Source organism: Apus apus, chromosome 1, assembly GCF_020740795.1.
Source record: "Apus apus isolate bApuApu2 chromosome 1, bApuApu2.pri.cur, whole genome shotgun sequence".
Classification (NCBI taxonomy): Eukaryota; Metazoa; Chordata; class Aves; order Apodiformes; family Apodidae; genus Apus; species Apus apus.
This window is the reverse complement of record NC_067282.1, coordinates 184,344,137-184,366,400: the sequence shown is the minus strand read 5'-3', so window position 1 is coordinate 184,366,400 and position 22,264 is coordinate 184,344,137. Positions and strand designations below refer to the sequence as shown.

The window sequence follows — 22,264 nt, the reverse complement described above, 5'->3', positions numbered from 1 at the left end:
AGTGTTCTATGACATTACTGTGAAATAAACCAGGGGATGAATTTATGTTTAAGCTCCACTTTAACTGTTCAGGTACATGCTGTTTTCATATAATGAACAGGTTTACTTTCTGATAGAGAGACAGAAATCTGCATACCCAGTCTGAGATTAGAGTACTGTTTTTTCAGTTACATCCTCTCTGGAAAAACAATTTTAAGTGAGTGGTTTAAGTCCCACTGTACTGGTTTGTTCTTGGAAATGATGACCCTGGCATTGTTGACAGAAGTACCTGAAGAGACTTGGAGAGAGATTTTGACAGATATTCTGAAAATAGTGAGAGTGTGCTCAATGGAAAATTATGAGGGGACTTGTGGCATAAGTAAAATATTTTCTTGCTATTCACTAGATTTAGCATTTCAGAGAAGTTGGGCTTCTTTGTGGCTAGCTGTGAGAATGAAATCTAAGTTATCTGTTAAGATGTTATCTTGTTTCTCATATTTACAACTCTGGCAGGTAACCTTGTGCTGTGCTTGCTTTTGATAGATACTTGCCTGTTTCATTGCAGTGCCTCTGTTTGGGGGACTTAGGCTAACTGTGTATTCACCAGTGCCATAAGCATCATTTCACTGTCCCTTGTTAAAAACTGGACAGAATCTGTTTGCTTTGATTTTGAATCATGCACTCACTATGCCCAAGTTGAGCTTGGCTTGCAATGCTGATCTGGGACATATAGCTTGGAGCAAAGCATAGTAGTGCTGTGAGAGCAGGAATTAAATTTGGGAAGTTCCATGTGAGATTGCCTCCGGACTTCTATCATTGGCAATATTCCCCCTCAGCTTCTGAAGGGCTGACTTGAATCTAGTAACCACACAGATGGTTAAAGGTGATTTCTAGGACAATAGTATAACATTTTCCAATAAATAATCAGACAATGCCAGGGAAGCTGATCAATGGCTAATCCTATGGCACATAGCTTAGCACTCTGAAGGTAATTTTATCCATATATGTTGTTACTCCAAACATGTCTGTAGCATTGCAGTTGCTGGAGTCTCTTTTAGTACATGGCAGAAATATTTCCTTCATTAAATATTTTTAGGTTTTGCTACAACTGTGATGATGGTGAGGAGACTAAGAATTCCTCTTTTGTGTCACGTAAGACAGTGTAGGACAGTATCCTTCTCATGGGACATGGAGGGAGATATAGTAGGAGACAAAGACGTAGGCTCCATGCAGCACTGTACATGTTTTGTGGGATTTCTCATCTGGAGGGAGTTTCCAGAGCTTAACGCCATGTTAGGAATGTATACATTGGCTTGGTGATAGGAGGCTAACAGAGATGCTGAAGACCCTTCGTCTCCATTTCTGCTCCTTTGCTCCCTACCCACTGTAATCTCATACTTCATGGCTTTTTATATGCAAGAGATAAACCTTAAAGCAAGAGAATAAAAATTTCACAGGGGAGGAAAAGACTGTGAAAATATGAATGAGAAATAGCTGGACTTTGGTCACTAGGATCACTATGCACAGTTTACTTGATATGGAAAACCTGCCAATAATTAGTGTTTTTATTCATCAAGATGTAAAGTAACCTTGTGAAAAAGGCTATCCCAGGCTAGTAATCAGTTTTACAAAAACTCAAATGAGTTCTATTTGGACACTGACATCCTTAAATATTGACCTGAGGAGCCCAGATCTGAAGGCTGAAGTTGGAGCATGCTTGCACACTGTACTCAGGTGTCTGGTATGGCAAGTAGCAGACCTCATGTGCACATGCCACAGTGGAAATGCACAAGCATAGCAAGTTCACTGTGCCTGAGTTGTCCTCTCGTCTTGTAGAGAAATATTGTACACAGGGGCTATCATTAGTGTTATTCTACAGTTCACCTCTCTTTTTTCTTTCTCCCATATTCCTTTAGTTTTCAGTTTTTAGCTACTCTGTGTTCTAAAATAAGTCAGTCCATCTGTACAGAAGACAAACACATGAAAAGAGAGGGCAGAAATTGTGCTCTTCAGGACTGTAGGTTTTGGGTTTTTTTGCTATTGAAAATGATTTCCTCTTGCTCCTCCATCTTTCCAACAGCCTAAACTTTTGAAATGGTGGTAAAGGCATTCCTAATGAAACTGCCTTTTTTCAAATACTAAATTCAGTGAAACTTTGTACATCTTTGGCCAAGTGTGATCTTTCTACAGAAAATGTAGTCTTGAAGTTGTGGTATTTTGACTACTGTCAGAATTCAAAATTGGAAAAAGTTAAAATTTCAATATTCAAATTTATATTAACTTTTATTGAACTATTCTGGTATTTGAAAACAGGTGTTTGATTTGAATATTTTAATGCAAGTCCCAAGCTAGCTTTATTATGGAGAATTTGGAAGAGCTGTGCTTGTTCTTCTACTCTTTCTCTTGGCAAAAGTATATTTCGCTGATGAAACTTATTAAATAAGAGCAAGAAAGTCTAGAAAATAAAGGGTTAATACATACTGCATATTTTTTCACTTCAAAACTTGATAGTGTTTAATCAAGCATTGCAAACAAAGGTATAGTCTTACTTTAGCACTAGACATTTGCAGAAAGTTTCTATCTGTACGTTACACAAAACAATGAGCAACTGTAGCACAGCTCACCAGTCCTTACTTGCTTTGTTATCTACCCTTTGTCTTCTATGTTATCTTCATTTTTTATCTTCCCTTGCTACTTTCATCAAGTAATACAGGATGGTTTTTTAGTTATTGCAATGTGGAGTTTCTTTCTAATGAGTCCATGGACATAATCATATGTCTTATTAAAGATACAACTCAGAGTAAATTGAAGTACCTTCACTTTCCCTCTGTTACATCTTTTGACAGATTTGATGGGCAATACATTTCAGGATGAATTAATTTTGAAAACATGTATTTTTGCATTTTTCTTTTATAATGAGTGAGATATAAGTGCACCATGGATAATAGATTTTTGTCTGGTATAATTTTTGATACCTTTTGGGAAAAAGGAAAATCTAATGAAGGATACTTAATAATGTTATATGTGATAGAAGAGTTGTATTAAATTATTGACACAATGTGATCAGATGAGTAGCATGGACATAGAAAAATCTTTCAGGCTCTTGATGAGTTTTTTGATTAAAGTTCTATGTGGAAACTAGATGCACATTAAAATAGGCTTTAATTTCAGTTAGTATTAGCAGCATAATGCTGTCCACCGCTGTGCAATGTTCAGTAAAAGTAATTTAGTGATTTTAGCAGGTTTTTGTGTAATTAATTTTGGGATTTTTTTTTTTTTTGCTTCATGGTCTACAAAATGTGGTGGATCTACCATATGTTTAATTAAAAAGGAATGAGTTTCAGACATCTTTTGTCAGTTACTAGAGAGCTTCAGTACATAAACTATCAGGAAGCAAACATTTCCTTCCACTTCTTTTACATCTAATTGTGATTTCCTGTATCACAGCTATTATTTACATAAAAGGAGCTGGGTCTGTATTCTTCTAATTCTAAAAGATTAATATTTAGGCAGAAACAAAGCCAGAAGAGCCTAGTAGAATAAACAAGGGTACAGCTCTGTGGCAAGGATTGAGCTGTGGTCTAACTATCTTCCCAGCATTTGATCCTGTTTTCTATGTCCTAAGCCTTTGCTGACTTACAGACATTGCTTTCATTCATTTGATAGCTACATCAGTAAATGTATCCAGATTTCCCTTTTTACTGTATTGTACTGTTAGCAGATTTAATTCTGAACACGGTAGCATTCACTCATCTGATGTCACTGAGCAGCTTGGTTGAGGTTGACCGCAATCCATATATTCTGCCTGAGCCTTTCCAATTTTGGCTTAGGAGAGCAAGAGCAATTCTTCCCAGCAGATGCCATTCTTTACAAGGGCTTTTACGTTAGCTGCGCACTTTGATGGAACTGGCAGGTTCTCCCGTTTCTTCCTGCATGCATAATAGCTTTCTCCCCATGTTTTTCCTTCTTTGATGTTAGGTAGAGCCTTTGTTCCTTTCAGAATGTTAGTGAGAGTGAAGCTGTGTTTGTACCATCTGAAAAAAGTTAACTGCTGTCCTAGTACAACTATTGCCAGACTGCATAAAAGCAGACTTTGATCCTTCTTGCTGCTTGTTTCCCAGCAAAGGAAGGTGGTTTGTTGCCACCATTATAGAAGTAGTGGGAATAGGCCTGAATCAGATCACTTATTGATCCTCCTATCCAGAATCTTTAATCTGAATCTAAGCCTTTTTTAGTGATTCCACTTAGAGTTGCTACCTGTATTCTTACTGAATAAGGTCTCTAATCTTTTCTGAATAAGAATACTTAGCAGACATATGTACTTTCTGAATAATTTACAAAATAGGATTAATTCAGAAGATGAAACTAACATTTGTTTCCTAAAACTAAAGACATATGTGAGTAATTAGACCTGTAGTAAAAATAAACTGCTGTATTTCTGCATTTATTTTATATGTACATAGATTATACCTTTCATCCAAGAACAGGTGAAGTGCCTTTTCAGCATTTATTGTACTCCAGAATTAAAACAATGATGTGTTTTTACTCTTTTTCCATAATTTCTACATTGTTTTTGCATGCCTTCAAGCAGACTAACACATGTTCAATTTGGAAGCTCTCTTCTGTTGCATACACGGTTCTTCTGAACACTTTTCTACTTAATCCTTCAGCTCTAAGTTCTGCACAAGTTGTTGTATTTGGAAGAACGAGGGAGCTGGATCTCTGTTTTTGATGAAAAAGGTGTAACTAGTTTCAGTTGTAAACTGAAGTTAGAAAAATTTAACGTATGAAAAAAACTTTGGTTTTTTTTCAGTAATGAGGAACTTCTACATGGGTATGGCCTCTCATTCAAAATCCTGGTATAAAAAAGGTTAAAAATACAGCCTTTGACAAAGATTCTGATCAGCCTTTGGTGTGAAGAGACCAAGGTAGATGAGGACAATTGTCTCTTTGAGCTTGAAAATATTTTCTCTTTTAGTCTAATCAATTAAAAGAGCTCCTCGTGTATGATGTGATCTCTGTAAGACTTCCATGACTAGGAAGAGAACTTGTGCCTGCATGGCTGAAGTCAGTGTTGCTTTTGATGACAATTTCCGTGAGAAGAGATGAGACAATTTGAGCACGAGGCTGTGAGTGAGCACTCTAGCAACATTAGCATGGGCATAACTTTAGTTTAGGCATGTTCTATAAAGCATTTAAGCAGGAAACCCTGTTACTATGCAAAGTTTTGTTGTAGGAGATTGTGATTCTGTATTGTATTTGCTTTCTGGTGGCTAGACTTACCTAGACTTACCTTTCTCTGCCAGAAGTGATCTTTTCTTGGTTTTCATTACAAATTTGGGTTTACAATTTCAAATAGAGAAGACCACAAATTTATCTTTTCTCAGTTTCAGAAAAAAATTAGCTGAAACTTCCTTTTTTTTCCTCCCTTCAGGTTGGAGACTGTTTTTTGAACCTCAAATTCAAGCTCAAACATTGATAATCAAACTCAGACTCATCTTAATCAAACATAAGTAAATCTTTATATGCAAACTCTTTAATTTTTGATAGTTCAAATCATGAGAAAGTAATTTACAACTGGAGGTAACCTAAGCTAAATAACATGTCTAATTTTAAGAATAATTTAAGAATAATTCCCTCATACTAGACTGTTTGATATGAGGAGTACTTAAAGAAAGATGGAAAATACTGCTTTTGACATCAACTTTCTGGAAGACAGCAAAAACCAGAAAGGGATCCCAGTGAGTACAAGAAATCTATGTCTGTTTTATGACTGCAAAGAAGAATGTCTTCACTTATAAAAGCAGACCAAAAAGTTTCAGAATGAGAACATTAATCACAGCTGCTGTTTTTCTTAGAAGGCATGATTAAAAGTCAGGTTCTGCTTCTTAAGTTCAAAGGAAGTGACAGAAGGCAATCTCTGAACAACACGATAGCAGTAAGAAACATGCAAGGAAAAAATAGGACACCAGCCTACCATTAAAATCAGGTGATCCAGGACAACTTAACTGAAAATAATCTTTTATATCACTGATAAAATACTTCAATTACACAGGGCAGGGAGTGGAATGAAAAAAAATGTTAAAGCAAAGATCCCCATAGGGAATAAATTATCCTCAAAGAAGAAAGGTTATATTTATTTAGAAAGAAATGTTTTTACAAAATCCAGCCCTTCTTGTGGCGGGGTTTCTTTTCCTGCCTAAATATCATTATAAGGACTGCCAGAAGCTCCCATGTCAGCTTCATGATGCTGAGTACAGGCATCAGGGATTCTGACTTCAGCTGATAGTGTTCGGGAAACATCTTCTCCAGTGGCATGGCAGGAGAACACTGCACCTTGTAAATGGCATCTCATGTCTGATGGTGACAACCAGGAGACAGAGAGCAGTATGCTGTACAGGGCTGTTGGTAATGCATCTCTTAACGTTGCATTAGGTTTTAACCAAGAACTTTGAAGGATGTGGCAGTTGGCACCATTCGTTGACTGTGCTTGGAAGTGAATTGGCATTTTTTTTATGCATGACCCACCTCTAGAATTTTTTGAAGCAGACATTTGCATCCAAACTCCCTAAAACATCAAATCCAAATTTTTACTGGTACTCAGGCCCATTAATACTGAGAATTTTAGAGAAATGGAGATAAGAATTAAGGGCCATATCCTTTCAGAGAAAAATATCTGTTGGGTAGATTAGAACTGATGTTACCTTAAAAAATAATCTGAAAATATTTTAGAATTTAGGCATTAATGAAATGTCTTTCATAATGCATGTTTTCCTGATCTTTAGAGAAGGAAAAAAGCAACATAAAGAGGGTCTCCTTTCCTCATTACAGATGTATATAGCATCTAGCCAGAAAACAGAAAATAGCTGTTTCTATTTTCATGTTATGCCTCTGCAAGTTTTAAATCTGCAAGTAGGAAGAACCACATTTCCACAGGGGAAGATATTCATACCCACTGTGGTGATAAAAAAAGACATAGCTGTGAAAGCATTGCAACAGCTAACTGTAGTAAATGTAAGTGGAACCTAATTTCAATGGTATTCTTTCGGCCACAGATACTTTTGAAGTTTGACTGCGTGTTCTGTGTCACTTCTGAACTAATTATACTAGTTGTTCACAATAGTGAGGAAAATTCCTCTCTCATAATTCATTCTTTTCAGTCTTTTTTTCTTTTTTTACTGTATGAGTATGTGATTTTTACCCATTCATAAACATCTCTACTACAGATGGATTTTTCTTTTAGCCTCTCACATTCTGGAATGTGAATGTTGGCTTTCATTTATACAAATAGCACTGAAAAGTCACAAGATGAAAAATGTGTTGTTTGTGAGTTGTGGTTTTTTTGGTTTTTTTTGTGATGGTGAGAATATTCCTTTCGGTTATTTTCTGTCAGATGCTGGTGTTAATGGGAGCTGTTCCACTACATTCAGAAAAAAGAGTTTTTTACTGTTCAGAATGGAAGTATAAAATAACAGATCTCTCTTGCTTCATGTCACCTTAGAGACAGACTCTGATGACTGAAGCCAATAGCCAGTGGTCTCATATGGAGCCAGAGCTGTTTTTTTTCTTTCTTCCTTTTCTATTTTAGAATTAACATCTGCTTTGCCCATGAAGTGTCTGTGTGAGTACATGTGTTTGTGAAATATGCCTGGCTGTACGCTTGTGAATACATATAGGAGTATTAAAAAAACCCACAACAACCCTGTTGTGTCCTTTCATGGTTTCACTGAATGCCTTTTTTTTTTTTTTTAATTTTTCAAAAGAATGAATAAAAGAAGACATGGCAAAAAACAGCTGAAAGCCTTTTCTAAAACAGTAAATGAGACTTCGAGGTCTTAAAGGCTGTTAGTTTTGAGTAGAAAAGCTCTTGACTGTATCTGATGTGTTAGTGAAAAAGCATCACTGACCTGCTTCTGCATTATGACCTTTGTCATAAAAATTAAGGGATTTTGAGAAGAAGGAAACAAGATACCAGTGTATGGGCTCAAAATGCAGACTGTTTTTTTCTGTTAGAAGACTATAACAAAATCTGTCAACCTCCATTGCGTTTTAGTGTATTGGATACCAAATGCCATTTTTTTCCATTCAGAGTGAAGTATTATTTAAATTATTTAATTGATTATTATTTTTTTTTTATTATTACTTCACATCAAGAAGTATTGCCAGTATTGGCTGAAGAATTAACTGTCTTTGCAAGAGTAACTGAATTGTTTGCTGGGTACTTAATGATTCTCTGAGGAAACGAAAAGCCGCAAGAGTTCAGGTGACTTCAGCAGAGGAGGTATACTGGAATGAGATTTTATTTAACTGGATTTGGACACCAGTAGCAGTGGAGGTGCCATGGCATGGACTCCACTGGGAGCACAGAGATCTGTAAAGCAAACACTGAAGTCCATATAGCTACATCAATGATCCCATGGTTTCTTGGGGTAGTTAAGTAAAAGTAGCTCTGGAAGCAATGCATGGTTCTTAGGCATTAAGGAGACATTTACATTTTTAAGACTTGTGGCTTGTGACATTGGATCTTCAACTTGTAATTATAACTTCCTAGGGGTTACTCTCTTGACTCATACTCTAGAAATTGTTCTTAAGAACATTAGGGATACACAAAAGGATGGCAGCAAGTTGTTTGTGGGTTAAATAATAATTCCAACCGAAACCACTCTATAATTCTATGATTCCTATAAAAATGGAAGTCCCAGGCAGAAAAATCATTTATGTTATTTTTCTTTAACATTCACATTTCTTAGCATCCAAATTTATCAAGTAATTAACTGTGTGCTGGTTTGGTTTGGTGGGTTTTTTGGTAGCAGGTAAAGGGCCCCAGGACTGGCTCCAGGAAGAAGCTGAGAAGCTCCCCCGCTCCAAAACCAGACAAGGAGCCATTAGAGGGACAATAGATGCACCTCAGGGATTAACATACAAAACCACTGAGATAACACCTGAGCAGAGCGAGCGCTTAAAAGAAAAAAAGAAGAGCTGTGCTGGGAAAGCAGAGTGGTGCTGGTGGTTGGTGAGGAAGAAGGGGAAGAAGGTGCCAAGAAGAAGATTCGTTGCAACCCATGGCGAGATGGCAGCTGTCCCCCTGCACTCGTGGAGGAATGTGGTGGAACATTCCCTGAAGGTGCCAGGAGGGGTGAACTTGGCCAGTGGACTTGGATTTTGTGGCCAGAGGATTTGCTGCCTGTGGACTCCGATTGCACAGCTTTGGAAGACCCCAGTGCCAGGGGAGTTGGCTGTTCCTGAAGGAGCCTGTGACTGTGAGAAGCCCAGGCTGGAGCAGCTCCGGACCTCGTGGGAAGGACTCATGAAGGAGAGGTTCATGGAGGACTCTCTCCCATGGGAGGGACCCCGTGGAGAGGCAGAGAAGGACTGTAAGGAATCCTTCTTCCTGAGGAGGATGGCGTGGCAAGAACCATCAGCCTGTGAACTGACTCTAAGCCCCATCCTCTGTCCCCCTGTGCCACTGGGGGGAAGGAGGGAGAGAAACCGGGAAAAAAGTGATTTGGACCCGGGAAGAAGGGAGGGGTGGGGTAACATATGCAGGCACTGCTCTGTGTGTTGTCTGTGTCCTGTGTGTGTTTAGTGTGAAATTAAATTCTTACTTTTCTCCAAGTTGAGTCTGTTTTGCCTGGGACCTTAATCAGTGAAGAACCCTCCTTGTCATTTGTCTCAACCCATGAGCTTTGTCCTCCTCATCCCAGAATGTGTGTGTGGGGGAGGTGTGGAGTGAGCGACCATGGGGCTGTTCCTTTGTTGTCGTGTTGGGCCCAAACCATAACTGTCATCTCAAAAAGAAGGTGTTCACTAGGTCACAAGGCTATTTTGATTTTTGTCAGCGAAAGTGTGGAGCATCTTGTTTTTAATATCTCTAACAGTCTTCATGCTGAACCAGATTCCTAGCAATTAGAACAGACTTTTAATATAACCAGATCTAGGTTTGCTGGACTCTCAATATGACCAGGGGAAGGACTGGAAGAAGAGGAGAAATAAAATTGTCTGGTTTTCCTCATGTTTCTTGCATCACATGATGTTTTCAGAATTGTGCAGTCTCCTGTCAGACAGAAGCTGCGTCTGCTTGTGACAGCATCCTGTGTGCCTCACAGGAGAGTTTTTTACTGGTGCTTCTCTGAGTCTCTGACATCTCTTCCCGTACTTGGAATAAGAACGTCTCTGCGTTCACATATTTCTGCAATGTCTTTTGGAAACTGTCCACAGGCCTGCCTTAGTATTTTCTCAGCCTAGTGACCAGTCACGTATAATTCATCTTAAAAAGAAGAAAGTGTATACGTGAAGGCAGCTGAAAAAGTCCTGCCAGATAGGACCGGCTCCCAGATGTGCTCTGGCTATTTGTCTGGACCTTTTTCAGAAACAATGTGATTTGTGATGAAGCTGCCATGAAATAATTGACTTGCAGTGATGAATGCTGAGTCAGGTGGGGTATGTCTTCTTATTCTAAGAAACATAACTTGTCAAAGCAAGCACATAACTTCAGGCCTTCTGCTTTTACAGTGGTAGGGCAAGGTATATAAGTGGGGAGATAAAAAAGTTTAGAGGGTAACCTAGTTCTGAGTAGTATGGTTGTGATCCCGACACTGAATATGATTGAAGGGAGAACTGTCTTGAGCTTTTTCAGTACAAAGACAATGCCCTTTCTTGTGTATCTTACTAGTTGGTCCATAATGTAATGCTGGATCCTAGCCAGGGTGGGAGACAATGTGGTCCTTGTGTTTAGCTTGGTCTTTCAGGGAAAGAACAACCCCACTTACCAGTGTAGGTTGGGGACTGACCTGTTGGAGAACAGGGTAGGGAACAAGGACCTGGGGGTCCTGGTGGACAGAAGGGTGACCATGAGCCAGCAATGTGCCCTTGTGGCCAAGAAGGCCAATGGCATCCTGGTGTGGTTAGTAGGCCAAGGGAGGTTCTCCTCTCCCTCTATTCTGCCTTGGTGAGGCCGCATCTGGACTATTGTGTCCAGTTCTGGGCCCCTCAGTTGAAGAAGGACAGGGAACTGCTTGAAAGAGTCCAGCACAGAGCCACAAAGATGATTGAGGGAGTGGAACATCTCCCTGATGAGGAAAGGCTGAGGGAGCTGGGTCTCTTTAGCTTGGAGGAGAGGAGACTGAGGGGCGACCTCATCAGTGTTTACAAATAAGTGAAGGGCGAGTGTCTGGAGGACAGAGCCAGGCTCCTTCTCAGTGATGACCAATGATAGGACAAGGGGCAAGGGTTGCAAGATGGAGCACAGGAGGAAAAGGTTTTTTATTCACTGTGGCAGAGCACTGGAACAGGCTGCCCAGAGAGATTGTGGAGTCCTGCTTCTCTGGAGACATTAAAAACCCACCTCTATGCATTCCTTTTTAACCTACTACAGGGGATCATGCTCTGGCAGGGGGGTTGGACTAGGTGATCTTTTGAGGTCCCTTCACAGCCCTAACATTTTGTGATTCTGTGATTCTGGGATTTTTGTTTCACTTTTTTATTGGTGAAATCATTGTTGTAAGAGCATGAAAAGAAAGGAAGGAGCTTACTGATCCAGAGTACTGATGATATCTTAAAATCTACCATTGTTTTGTGTAGTGATAACCAGTTTCTCATAAACTGTGTAATACAGAGCACTTGTAAGGAAGCCAAGCCTAGCATGAAACAGTTTGTTTAAGATGTGATTTTTATGACATCTCAACTCAAAAACATAATATTGTAGATCAGGTCTGCTTATGTCCCTGCTTTAAAAACATGCGAATTACCAGCTGCTAACTGTGGTGCAGAGCAGCTGGACTGAGCCCCTGGTTGTAAGTGGGGCAGCTTCCATTGTGAGCCTAATTTACAGCTCCCACCTTTGCTCTCCTTCTCTTCATTGTCCCCTGGCCCCAGGTGCTGGGTAATCACACTGGATAGCTGTTAGGTGGGGACAAATGAATACTCATCATCACTGGCACACTGCAGTTTATATTAACTGTTTTGTTCCCCAAATGAAGCTCTGAGATGACTCATACAACCTTAACTTTACAGATCTAAACACAGGTAAAATAGACTTAGCACAGTTTGGTGCTGAGACCTTCCCCCCATCCCAGCGTAGCTGAAGAGCTAATTTCTGTCAGTGCTATATTACTGTCTTTAACAATGGATATAAACCCTTACTTTAATCTCCTGTGTCACAAATGAGTTAGGGACTTGGTACAACAGGGTGAGTGCAGTTACGAGTATCTTCCTACTTGAGCTACCTGAAATGAGTCTGACTCCCTTCTTGGTCTCAGTAACAGCCTTTAGTGCAGCCCTCTCTGAAGGCTGTTTATAAGTCCTTTTAATTGACCAGGTATGAATACAACATTTCCTTTTCAGTAAGAAGATAGCTCTAACTTCCTCGTACAAATATTACATTAATTGTAATTTTAGCCAAGGGGAAGGTAGGCCAATGTGGTTTTTTTAAGTACATCCCTAGACAATGAAAGATAACAAATATTATGGAAACCAGCAACATGGACAAGCAGCCGTCATGCCAAATCAGTCAGAAATACTGACAGGGCGAAACATGTTGACAGTATTTATTCTTATGGTTCACAGCCATAAATCCTCCAGGGGCATTAGGTGCCTGAACCACCTGACCTTCATCACCTCTACAGTAGGTACTAAATCCACCAGTAACACATTTGAGACATCTGTTCTCAAACCCTATTTCTTCTTTATTTTGGGAAATCTCTCTCTTGTTCACACTTCATAAGATTATCCTAACTACTGTCCTCAAAACCTGTCCTCTTAGTATCTCTTCTAGCTCTTTCAGAGGAATAATTGTTCCTTATTCAGTTTGCTGGCTCCTGTGAATCCTTTTCCTAGAAACTCATTTCTCTCTGTGCCTGGGCACTTAGCCCAGGCTGTAGATTTTAAAGGTAGCCAAGTGCTGAGAGGTGAGACACCATAATGTTTCAAGTACCTTTGTGGATCTAGCATTTCATCATTAGCTGAAAATTGATACTCTGTTATTTGTTTGAGCAACAGCTGTATATGCAATATATAGATAAGGGTGTATGGAAAGTGTTTTGTGTGCTGGAGATAGCTTACACAATTCATTATAAATGTAGCAGCAAGGCTGGAGTGCATTTTATTTTCTCTCTATTAGTACTTAACGCATTCTTCAATGTAGCGATGCTACGATGCACAGTGCAGACATGATTGAACTTGCTGCTCTAGTGATGGAATGATGTTTCTTCTACACCATTTTGACTGAAAATAACTTATTTTTAGGTACAGCAGCTTTTCATTGCTTGATAGCCATTCCACACAGATTGTAGATGGCTGTATACAGTGCATTATATATATGCATTTTGTAGTATTTGCATTTGAGTTTTATGTGTAAAGAATGCTTTTTTCCTAAGGGCCATTGCAAGTATAGAAATGGTTGAAAAATGCACTCTTAAAATGTATGAGGTAACAAATTATTCCTTTATGTCATTTTTTGAGGATCTTTCATGCCTGAATGACTTTGGGGACATTTGAGAGCTTGGCATTGTTTCTCAGTTTTTCTTTTGTAACAGTGAATTGCTGATTGTTCAATTTACAGGATGTTTGCTAAATATTTCTCTTGCATTTCAGCCCTGTTACTTGAGAAAGAGGTTGTACTAAAAGACTTTCTGAATGTCTATCACAATAGCTTAATATCAGTTTAAAAAAGAGGCCAAAGCTTTTCATAGTCCAGTGTCTATCTTTTCATTACTGGATTGTCAGAGATAACCTGGTGAATGTGAGGCTCACCTGCTATATGGGCTCAGCTGTTGCTATTGGCAAATTAGTGGTTCATGATAGGGAGCCAGGCTGCTCACAAAACTGTGGAGAAATGTGTTGCCAGAAAAAGACACTGTATTCCATTTTAAAGCAGATAAGAATAAATTATTTATGTTGTCTCTTTATACTATTTATAGATGGAAAGAAATATGTACAAACAATTTTTGTTAGAAATGGCAGATGTTATGATTTAAAAATATTATTTCTTTCATGTAAAGCAGGGAAGAAGTCAGGATAAATCTACACTGTAGTATTCATCTCTCAATCTAATAAAATAATAATGTAACATTCAAGAAATTGATGCATAGCTGAAAAAGGTGATATGTTTGCCTGTGACTAAAACTGGTTTATTTAATTTGAAAGCTATTATTTTTCTACTTGCAGTTGATAATTCTATGCTTCTTTTATGCCATTCTAACCTTGTTTCAAACTTAAGATCTGCCAGTGCAGAGAACTATTAAGGTAGATGAGATTCTGCAAAAGCAGAAGAAAATCCTATAATGAGTCCCAAGCATTTTCTAAATATTACATGGAATGGAATGGAATGGAATGGAATAAAACAGAAGTGTTTTATTTGGAAGGGACCTACAATGATCATCTTGTTCAACTGCCTGACCAATTCAGGGCTGAGCAAATGTTAAAGCATATTGTTAACGGCATTGTCCAAACGCCTCTTAAACACTGACAAGCATAGGACAGCCTTGAAAAATTCCCACTCACTCTTTAAGTAAAAGAAATTTTAAAAGTTTCATAAATACCTTTATTTTGCTGGTTTTTTTGCATAAAGATTAAATACATTTGGCTTAAGAAAGCTAGCACAAGACCTCTGTATCATCTTCATGTAGATCTCCATCCCAATCTGCGTCTGCCTGGATGTTTATTTTTGTTCAAATCGTATCACTGACAGTGTGTATCAAACTAATTTGTGAAGTACTTTGAAGAAACAGAATGTTGACATTTTGATAAAGAGTACAAGACTGTTGAGGATATTGGAAAGCCTCCCCATATATAACATAGCCATCTAGCTGTGACTTTAGTTGTCTTACTACCTTTAAAACATAGACATGTATATGACCCAAATGATCTTACACATCAGAAAATAAATACCAGCATTCATTAAAAATAGAACAGCTATTCTAAAACACATTCTTCCTCACTCTAAAGGCAATTTTCAGTATAGAAGTGTTTAGATGCATAGATGCAAAATTTATCGTTTACTTTGCCTTTGTCTAGTAACATGTCCCTTTTTGTTAGAAATAAACATTTTCTAATTTTCTTAATTTTCTGTTTTTATTAATGATTAAATTATCCATAAGTGGCTCTTATTTTGGGAATGACAACATGCAAGAGCAACTATTGGTGGGAGTTAGATATACCAATTCAAATCAAGCAATGATTCTTAAAGAAAAAATAATTCAAATAAACAAACCGGCACACAAACACAGAAAGGTCATCTATGATGTAGGAAGTTGGTGCCAATCAGGACTCGGTGCTTCATGAAACAGGCTCAAGGAATTTCTCTCCTCATGTGCTCAAACATAGGTGACAGTGTCATAACTGGGAAGTAGAGATTCCCCTGAACCAGTATATGAGAGCCATGAGAAACCACCGAGTTTCTGTAGAAACCTGCAGGGCAGGTAAAATATAAAGATTTACATTAGCACTTTCCTCCTTCTGTCAGGAAGAGATACAAATACCTTCTCTGAGTTTGTGTTCATTTGCTGTTTGGTAATGTAGAATATTCAATGACAACTTAAAACACCTTAAATAATTAAGACAACTTAATTAAGAATGTCATAATAAAAATTAGAAGTGATCTGTATGTATTCATTTGTAAGACAGCTTTTCAAGTTCTCTCCTTGATTCTGTAACCACAACATTTATTGTTAACCTTTTACTCTCCTCTGTAGAGAAAGCAGATGTGTGTGATTGCACCTGCTACCACATTTTGCAAATAAAATAACTGAAATTGACAAGGCTGGGTTCTCAGCTGTCAGAAATTGGGAGGGGTCTGTGGAACTCAGTCCAGCTGAGCTGGAGTGTAGTGCTTGATAATCTGTCTCTTATTTAAAATTTTATATAAAAAGATAAAGTAACAGATAAGTCAGTTATACTCTTTAGTGCAGCATTAAGCCTTTAAGTTTGTACAGTGCATATTTCAAAAATATATATATAAGGTTACTTTAGGCTGGACTGCTGTATCTCAGATTAACCCCTTGCTTTCTTTGCCTGTCTGGATTATCTAAATTGTGTATAATTAGAGTGTTAAAATTATTTTTTTCCTTTTAATTTTTCTCAGGAGGTGTTTGCATTGCTCAGTCACTCAAAATCCCTCGGGAACCGAGACCAGGAGAATTTGAAAAGATCATCAAGCGCTTGTTGGAAACTCCAAATGCTCGAGCAGTGATCATGTTTGCAAATGAGGATGATATTAGGTGCCTGTTTCTCAATTTTGTGTATTGAATGTGTTTCTCTTCAGAGAGATGCTCCATTGGCTGCTGCAGAATAGATTAATGCAGGAGGTGTCAGATCTAATGACATGTCAAAATTACGGGAAATCTGGTGGTACGAAATTGAGTTGCAGTTACGTAACGCGTGGGTCCTTTACTCTGTGGAGATCTAACCTGTTGCTAGTTTCTAAGAGTGCAGCTCCAATAGATTGTTATTTTGTGACTAAAAAGGAAGAAATAAGTAAGAATGCTAGAAAAATGTGGCTAAATATGAAACAAATTAACTCCTGCGGTAATGTATCTTGAGTTTGCTACAGCTGTTGTTGAATATGCTTTAGACTGTGAAAGCTATTGACTAATTGATTAGTGTGAGCTAATTTATGCATAGCCAGAATTAATACTGTGGATTCTCAAATACTTTGTAAATGCAGTTTATTTAATTAGTAATTTTTTGTGTTTTGCAGGAGAATACTGGAAGCAGCCAAAAAAGCTAATCAGTCGGGACATTTCCTTTGGATTGGCTCAGATAGTTGGGGGTCAAAAATTTCACCAGTTCAGCAGCAAGAGGAGATTGCGGAAGGAGCAGTAACTATTCTGCCTAAAAGAACATCAATAGATGGTAGGAATGCACATGGCACAAACTCTCATTTTCTGACAATATTCAAGCACTGTAGTCCGTAACAAAATATTTTTTAAAAAATATTTTTTAAAAATTGGGGAAAACTGCAAATAAATAACTTGAGTTAGCCTGTTCCAATATTCAATTGACGTCTCCGCTGAGATGAGAAGATGGTGAATCTGTAATTAAGCGATCTTATTATTGTCTAATAACCAAAGAATGTGTAATGTAGAGTTTATTATCCACAGACTGGTGGCTGTTTGAAACAAAAAAAGGGATTACCAGATAGATGATAATAAGTAAGCTTACTCTCCTGGGAGGAGATGAATCTAGGCTCTTTGCTCTCCTAAGCTTATTTTAAGAAGCCTCTATATATTAACAAAGTTTCTGACTTGGTGTGTGAAGTGGAAGTTGTTGTTTGAATGACCTTATTCCTGGGAGGGTTCTGGAGGTAGTAATTTCTCTTACTGTCTGGGTAAGTACTCAAAACTGGTACCTGATCAGAAAAACTGGGCACTATTGATAGTTGGAGAGTTTAACCACACAGAATCATTTGTAAAGGGCTTAATCCAGGTGGTATGTTTGGGTCATGATTTCATTATGGGTGCTGTGTTGTAGGGGTAAGGTTGGTGCAGAATCTGGTCAGGTTTATGCAGGAATCTTTAGTTTCTCAACTCGGGTCGTTATAAACATATAAATAGCAGAATCCTAGGTGTCCTGGAAGCCTTCTGGTTCAACAAAAAGGTACGTGGTGATTTCAGGTGACCTTGAAATGCAAATTCTTTGGATCACAGTCTTTGACTAAGTGGTGATTATAGTTTGTCCAATTTCTTGTAGGCATCTAAATCTTTGAGTCATCTGTATATTAAAAAAATAAGTTGTTTCCCTAACCGTCTGCATTGCATTTTTTAAATTATAAAATTCTGTGAGATCTTTAGAAACTCTTTAGCTCTGTAGGTATTTAAAAATACCTTGATCTACAGCAAGTATGGAATAATAATAAATATGCTATTTTTTAATGTTTACTTACTACTCTGTTATATCTTGTTATATTAGTTTGTACCTAGGACTTTTTCTTGTTCCTTTATTTATACAAAATATGTTTTTATCTTGAAATGACCTATTTTTATACTGTGTCTTATTGTAATGTTTGTTTTTTTTCTTTTACTTCTTTTAACTGTAGGATTTGATAGATATTTTCGGAGCCGAACGCTTGCTAACAATCGAAGAAATGTATGGTTTGCAGAATTTTGGGAAGAGAACTTTGGATGCAAGTTAGGATCACATGGAAAAAGAAATAGCAATATCAAGAAATGCACAGGTAACTGTGAAATTAAAACATTATCTGTAAGTTTTTTATTGGAGTGCAGAAAGTAATTGCTTTCTGGTGATCACTCTTCTGGCTCCCTTTGATACTCTAATGCAGATTACTGTGTTGTAAGAAGAGTGTGACTTTTTTTCTCAAAGCTAAAGAAAATATTTATTGGCAATATTTGAGTAATTCAGTAGTCAATTTGCACAATCCAATGATAGTACAGATTTTGTTAAAGACCTATGACTGTTGTTCAATTCCATTCATGATTTCAGTGACCTCCACTCTCACCCCATCTATAGTTGTCAATATTTTTTTTTTGTTAACAGGCACATCACAGTAATTATCATACTTTTATCCTTGAAGTATATACAAAGAAAATTAAATTTCTGTTTAAACTGTTGAGGCCTTGATGATAGGTCAAGCAGTGAACTCATAATTATTTTATAAACTGTACTTGGAAATGGAGTAAAAATCAAATCACTATGTCCTTATTACTTGTCCTTATGATAAAAGAACAGGATTTTATATTGTATTATGAGGTGAAAAGTCTCTGTGAAGTTTGAGCAAAAAGTATGTAATTGGCACTGTTCTCAAACCTGCTTGCTCAGGCATCACACCCATACACAATGGCCACATCAACTAATATAGCAGTCACATCAGTAGTGCTGAGTTTCATCTCACCTATGAAATATTGGCTTTTTGCTGTTCCTTTCAGAGTTGACTACCAGATTGTTACCTTTAGTCTTCTGTGACTACAGATGGATGTTCATGCTAATTTTTGTATAGGTATAGTTTTTGCCCAATGTCAAGGCTACCAGTGTAATTTCCTGGATTGCCACCACCTCACACCAGCAGTACTTGTAATGACCACCATTTCTCTTTTGTTTGTTTGTTTGTTTGTTTTCCTGTGGATGTTTTCTCTCACCATCCACATGAAGTATGAGCATTCCAGGGTTTCTGGCTGTCTGGTGACACTCTTCATGCAGCCTTTGTCATGGGGGTGCGCTTCTGAACTTTCTAGAAACAAAATGTGCATACCAGCATCACACTTCTCCTGGGTTTGTCAGGCAGTGTGGTCTCCAAGCACATGAACTCTTAGCCCAGCACTTCTGAAGCATCATGTTTGTTGTATGTGGCCTGTGCCATTGATTCAAAGATTTACTGCATTGTGCTTCGCAATGCACAGATAAATTTCACACAGAGATATGAGCCATGTATACGCTCTCTGATTTCAACAGTGATGCTTTGTTTTCTATGTTTTATCACATATTCCACAAAAAAAGCGTGATACTCAGTTTCTCACTGAGCTAAATGATAGTTCACTACCCTAATCCTTTACTGCTTAGTCTTAATTCATATAGCAGTGAGTTGTGGCTGGGAACAGCTTATTTTGTTTTTTACTATTTTAAGTGTTAAATAGTGGGGTTTTTGTGTGTGTTTGTGTTTTTTTGTTTTTTTGTGTTTTTTTTACTTAATGTTCTTCAAGTGATATGAGTGGTTTATGTGCTGTAGTTTGGGAAACTCTAAATGTTACTAAATATGGTTGCATGACTTGTCCCAGACTCATCACATCTGTCAAACAAAATTACCAACTGAAAAGTAGTGTATAAAATGCATAGGTCTTATCTTGATAGATTCAAAGTAATTTGAGACTTGAAATGGATATCCATATGTTTCATGGTACATGGTCTGCTCTCTCTGTGCCTGAAAACACAAAGAAAACAACTTCTGCACCCAGAAAGTAAACATAGTAGCAAGGGATGGGATTAAAATCTGGGCAGTCTCCTATGAAGGTTGCACGTGTATTTTCACTTGCAGGGAAAAAATCTATTAAATCCTTTGCAAGCAAGGGTATCTACAAGTGATAGGATCCTTGACTAAAACCACTTTATGGTGGCTTCCTATGATGGAATTTAGCAGCAGACCTAAAATAAGCCGACGATTCTTCATAATCCCTATGCTTATGTAATTCGAATGTAAAGGGTTAGATAACAAAAATAGCCTGTTCCTTATAAGTAAACTGAATCAAGAGATGACAGTGGAAGTTCAAAATAAACTTCCTGTGATTTAAGGAGAAATGCTAGGTGGAAGCTGTCAGTCTAGACCTAGAGAATTAAAAATGGCATCTTGACCCTCCCCAGTTCTATTGGCATGGCCTCCTGTGGACAAGAGAGGCAGCAATGAAATCCCGGCAGCTTCTTCACAGAGTCAGTCTGCTACGGCCTTCTATGTCTGCTAAAAATTAAAGGGAAGAATATCCCACCCATGAATCTACCTTTCCCTCGAATGGCCAAAGACTTCACTTAATCTCCAAGTCTGCCCTGAAATAATGAGGGTAAATAAAAAAAATTGAACAAAGCTCTGAATTTCAATAAAGTTATAGGAGCTGTTGCATTTAGTTGTATAATATTGGAGTCTTTGATCCTCGGCCTATCCCAGTTGCCATTTGTCCTTCCTGGGGGTTTTCTCTGAGCCTTTATGTGTACTTTCTTGGTCATAGATTTCAGCTCAGTTCTGAAAAAGAATGAATTCCTAGCTATTGTAGCTCTTCTAGACTTGAACACTGACCTTAAAACCACCATTTATCCTAATTTCCCCTTATTTTATCTGGGCACTGCAGATAATAAGACCATCTTTGTCTGTTGCCCACTAGGCCAATGTTTTTAGCATGGCAATAGCTGGTGGTAAACTGAAAGAAATAAAAAAGCTTGAGATACAGACAACCTAAAAATCTCCTTCTCCAAAAATATTAAAAGGCAAATTGATAGGTATAAAGTTTTCTCAGGCTCAAGATGTGTTTTGTTAAGCATTCTTGTTTATCTTAGCTAGGAAATACTGGAATCATTTTCTCATATGTCATTTGTAGTTCTCAGCAACAACAAAACTGATACCCTTGCTCTCTATTTAGTTGTTATCTGTTCATAGCTTTAAATTTTTAGTACTTGCAGTAAGGATGTGTTACCAATGTAATCCAGTTTTAAGCCTTTTTTTTTTTCCCTGTGGAGAGACTAGAAAGTGCTTAATAGCAAAAGATGTTTTTCTGTTTTCTTTTCCATGTGAGATCAACAGTCCTTTTAGCACTCTAATTCCTGAAAGAGATTTCTTCTCCTTGTTCAAGGTTAAGAATTACAAAAGGGCATATGCCTTGTTATTTCCTTCTGTTCTTATGCATTACTGATTGTTATAGTCTAGTGTTTTAACGGCTTAAACAGCTTATTTAAAAAAATCTGCTGTTTTAAAACTGTGGAAAAAGCCTGTTTACTTGTGGTTTCTGTTGCTTCTTATTCCTAAAAGAATGCTTGCTTTGGAGGTACATAAAATAATGTTACTAAGTTTTCCTGATCATTTGCTTTCTGATTTTTGCCAGTTTACAGAAAGCAACCATTTGGTAAACTTTTGACAAAATAATTGCTTTGCCACTATTGATCTGCAACTAGCTCTATGTGTCTGAATGTGAGTGTGCATTGATCATATAATCAAGATTAGACTAGTTAATTGAAACATATTAGCGATTTTTTTATTCTGACCTTTTTAGAATTAAAAAAAAAATAAATTGAATAGGGCCATTAACTTGAAACAGTAATTTAGTGACCACCGTTAAACTGTTTTAATCAGAGAAAGGGAAAGGCATTCGCAGAGAAAACTAGTTTGTGTTACTAAAACAAAATGGAAAAGAATGAAACACTGCAAGGATCAAACTGATTGTAGAGCTTACATGAAGCCTCACTCGACATATTTATTCAGTGTGCAGGTTTTCTGTATTCAGAAAGAAGATCTTTAGTGATATGTATCTCTCAGGGATATTCAACAGCCTTTCTTTAGCACTGGAATCTCTTTGTGGGAATGAAAATGAGGAAATGAGAAGTTTTTCACTCATCCCTGTGCCCCAGCAGAGAATTTTAGACAGAGGCAGTATTAAACCTTTGGTTACCTACATTATTCAAGAGGAAGTGTTTGCACCATGGTTGCAGGTGATGGAAAAGGCAGTATGCCTCTTGCTCTACTTCAAAGTAAACATCCATTCCCTCAGCTTCCCACTTGAGCCCACTGGTGGTTCAGGTTTTTGGTAGCTGAAGATTTAGCGTTACATAGAAAGATTGTAGACTAATCAGAATTATTCCT

The 22,264-nt window shown here is 37.7% G+C and overlaps 1 protein-coding gene across 12 annotated transcripts in view; it reads left to right on the top strand.

The window, feature by feature from the left end:
* GRM8 (glutamate metabotropic receptor 8) overlaps nt 1-22,264 on the top strand; it is a 346,196-nt gene that overhangs the window by 142,411 nt on the left and 181,521 nt on the right. For all 12 annotated transcript variants that reach the window (XM_051609041.1, XM_051609042.1, XM_051609039.1 and 9 more), the window contains 3 exons: nt 16,058-16,193; nt 16,673-16,827; nt 18,011-18,148. In XM_051609041.1, the coding sequence (XP_051465001.1) occupies nt 16,058-16,193; nt 16,673-16,827; nt 18,011-18,148 (429 nt within the window). The remainder of the gene's footprint in view (nt 1-16,057; nt 16,194-16,672; nt 16,828-18,010; nt 18,149-22,264) is intronic.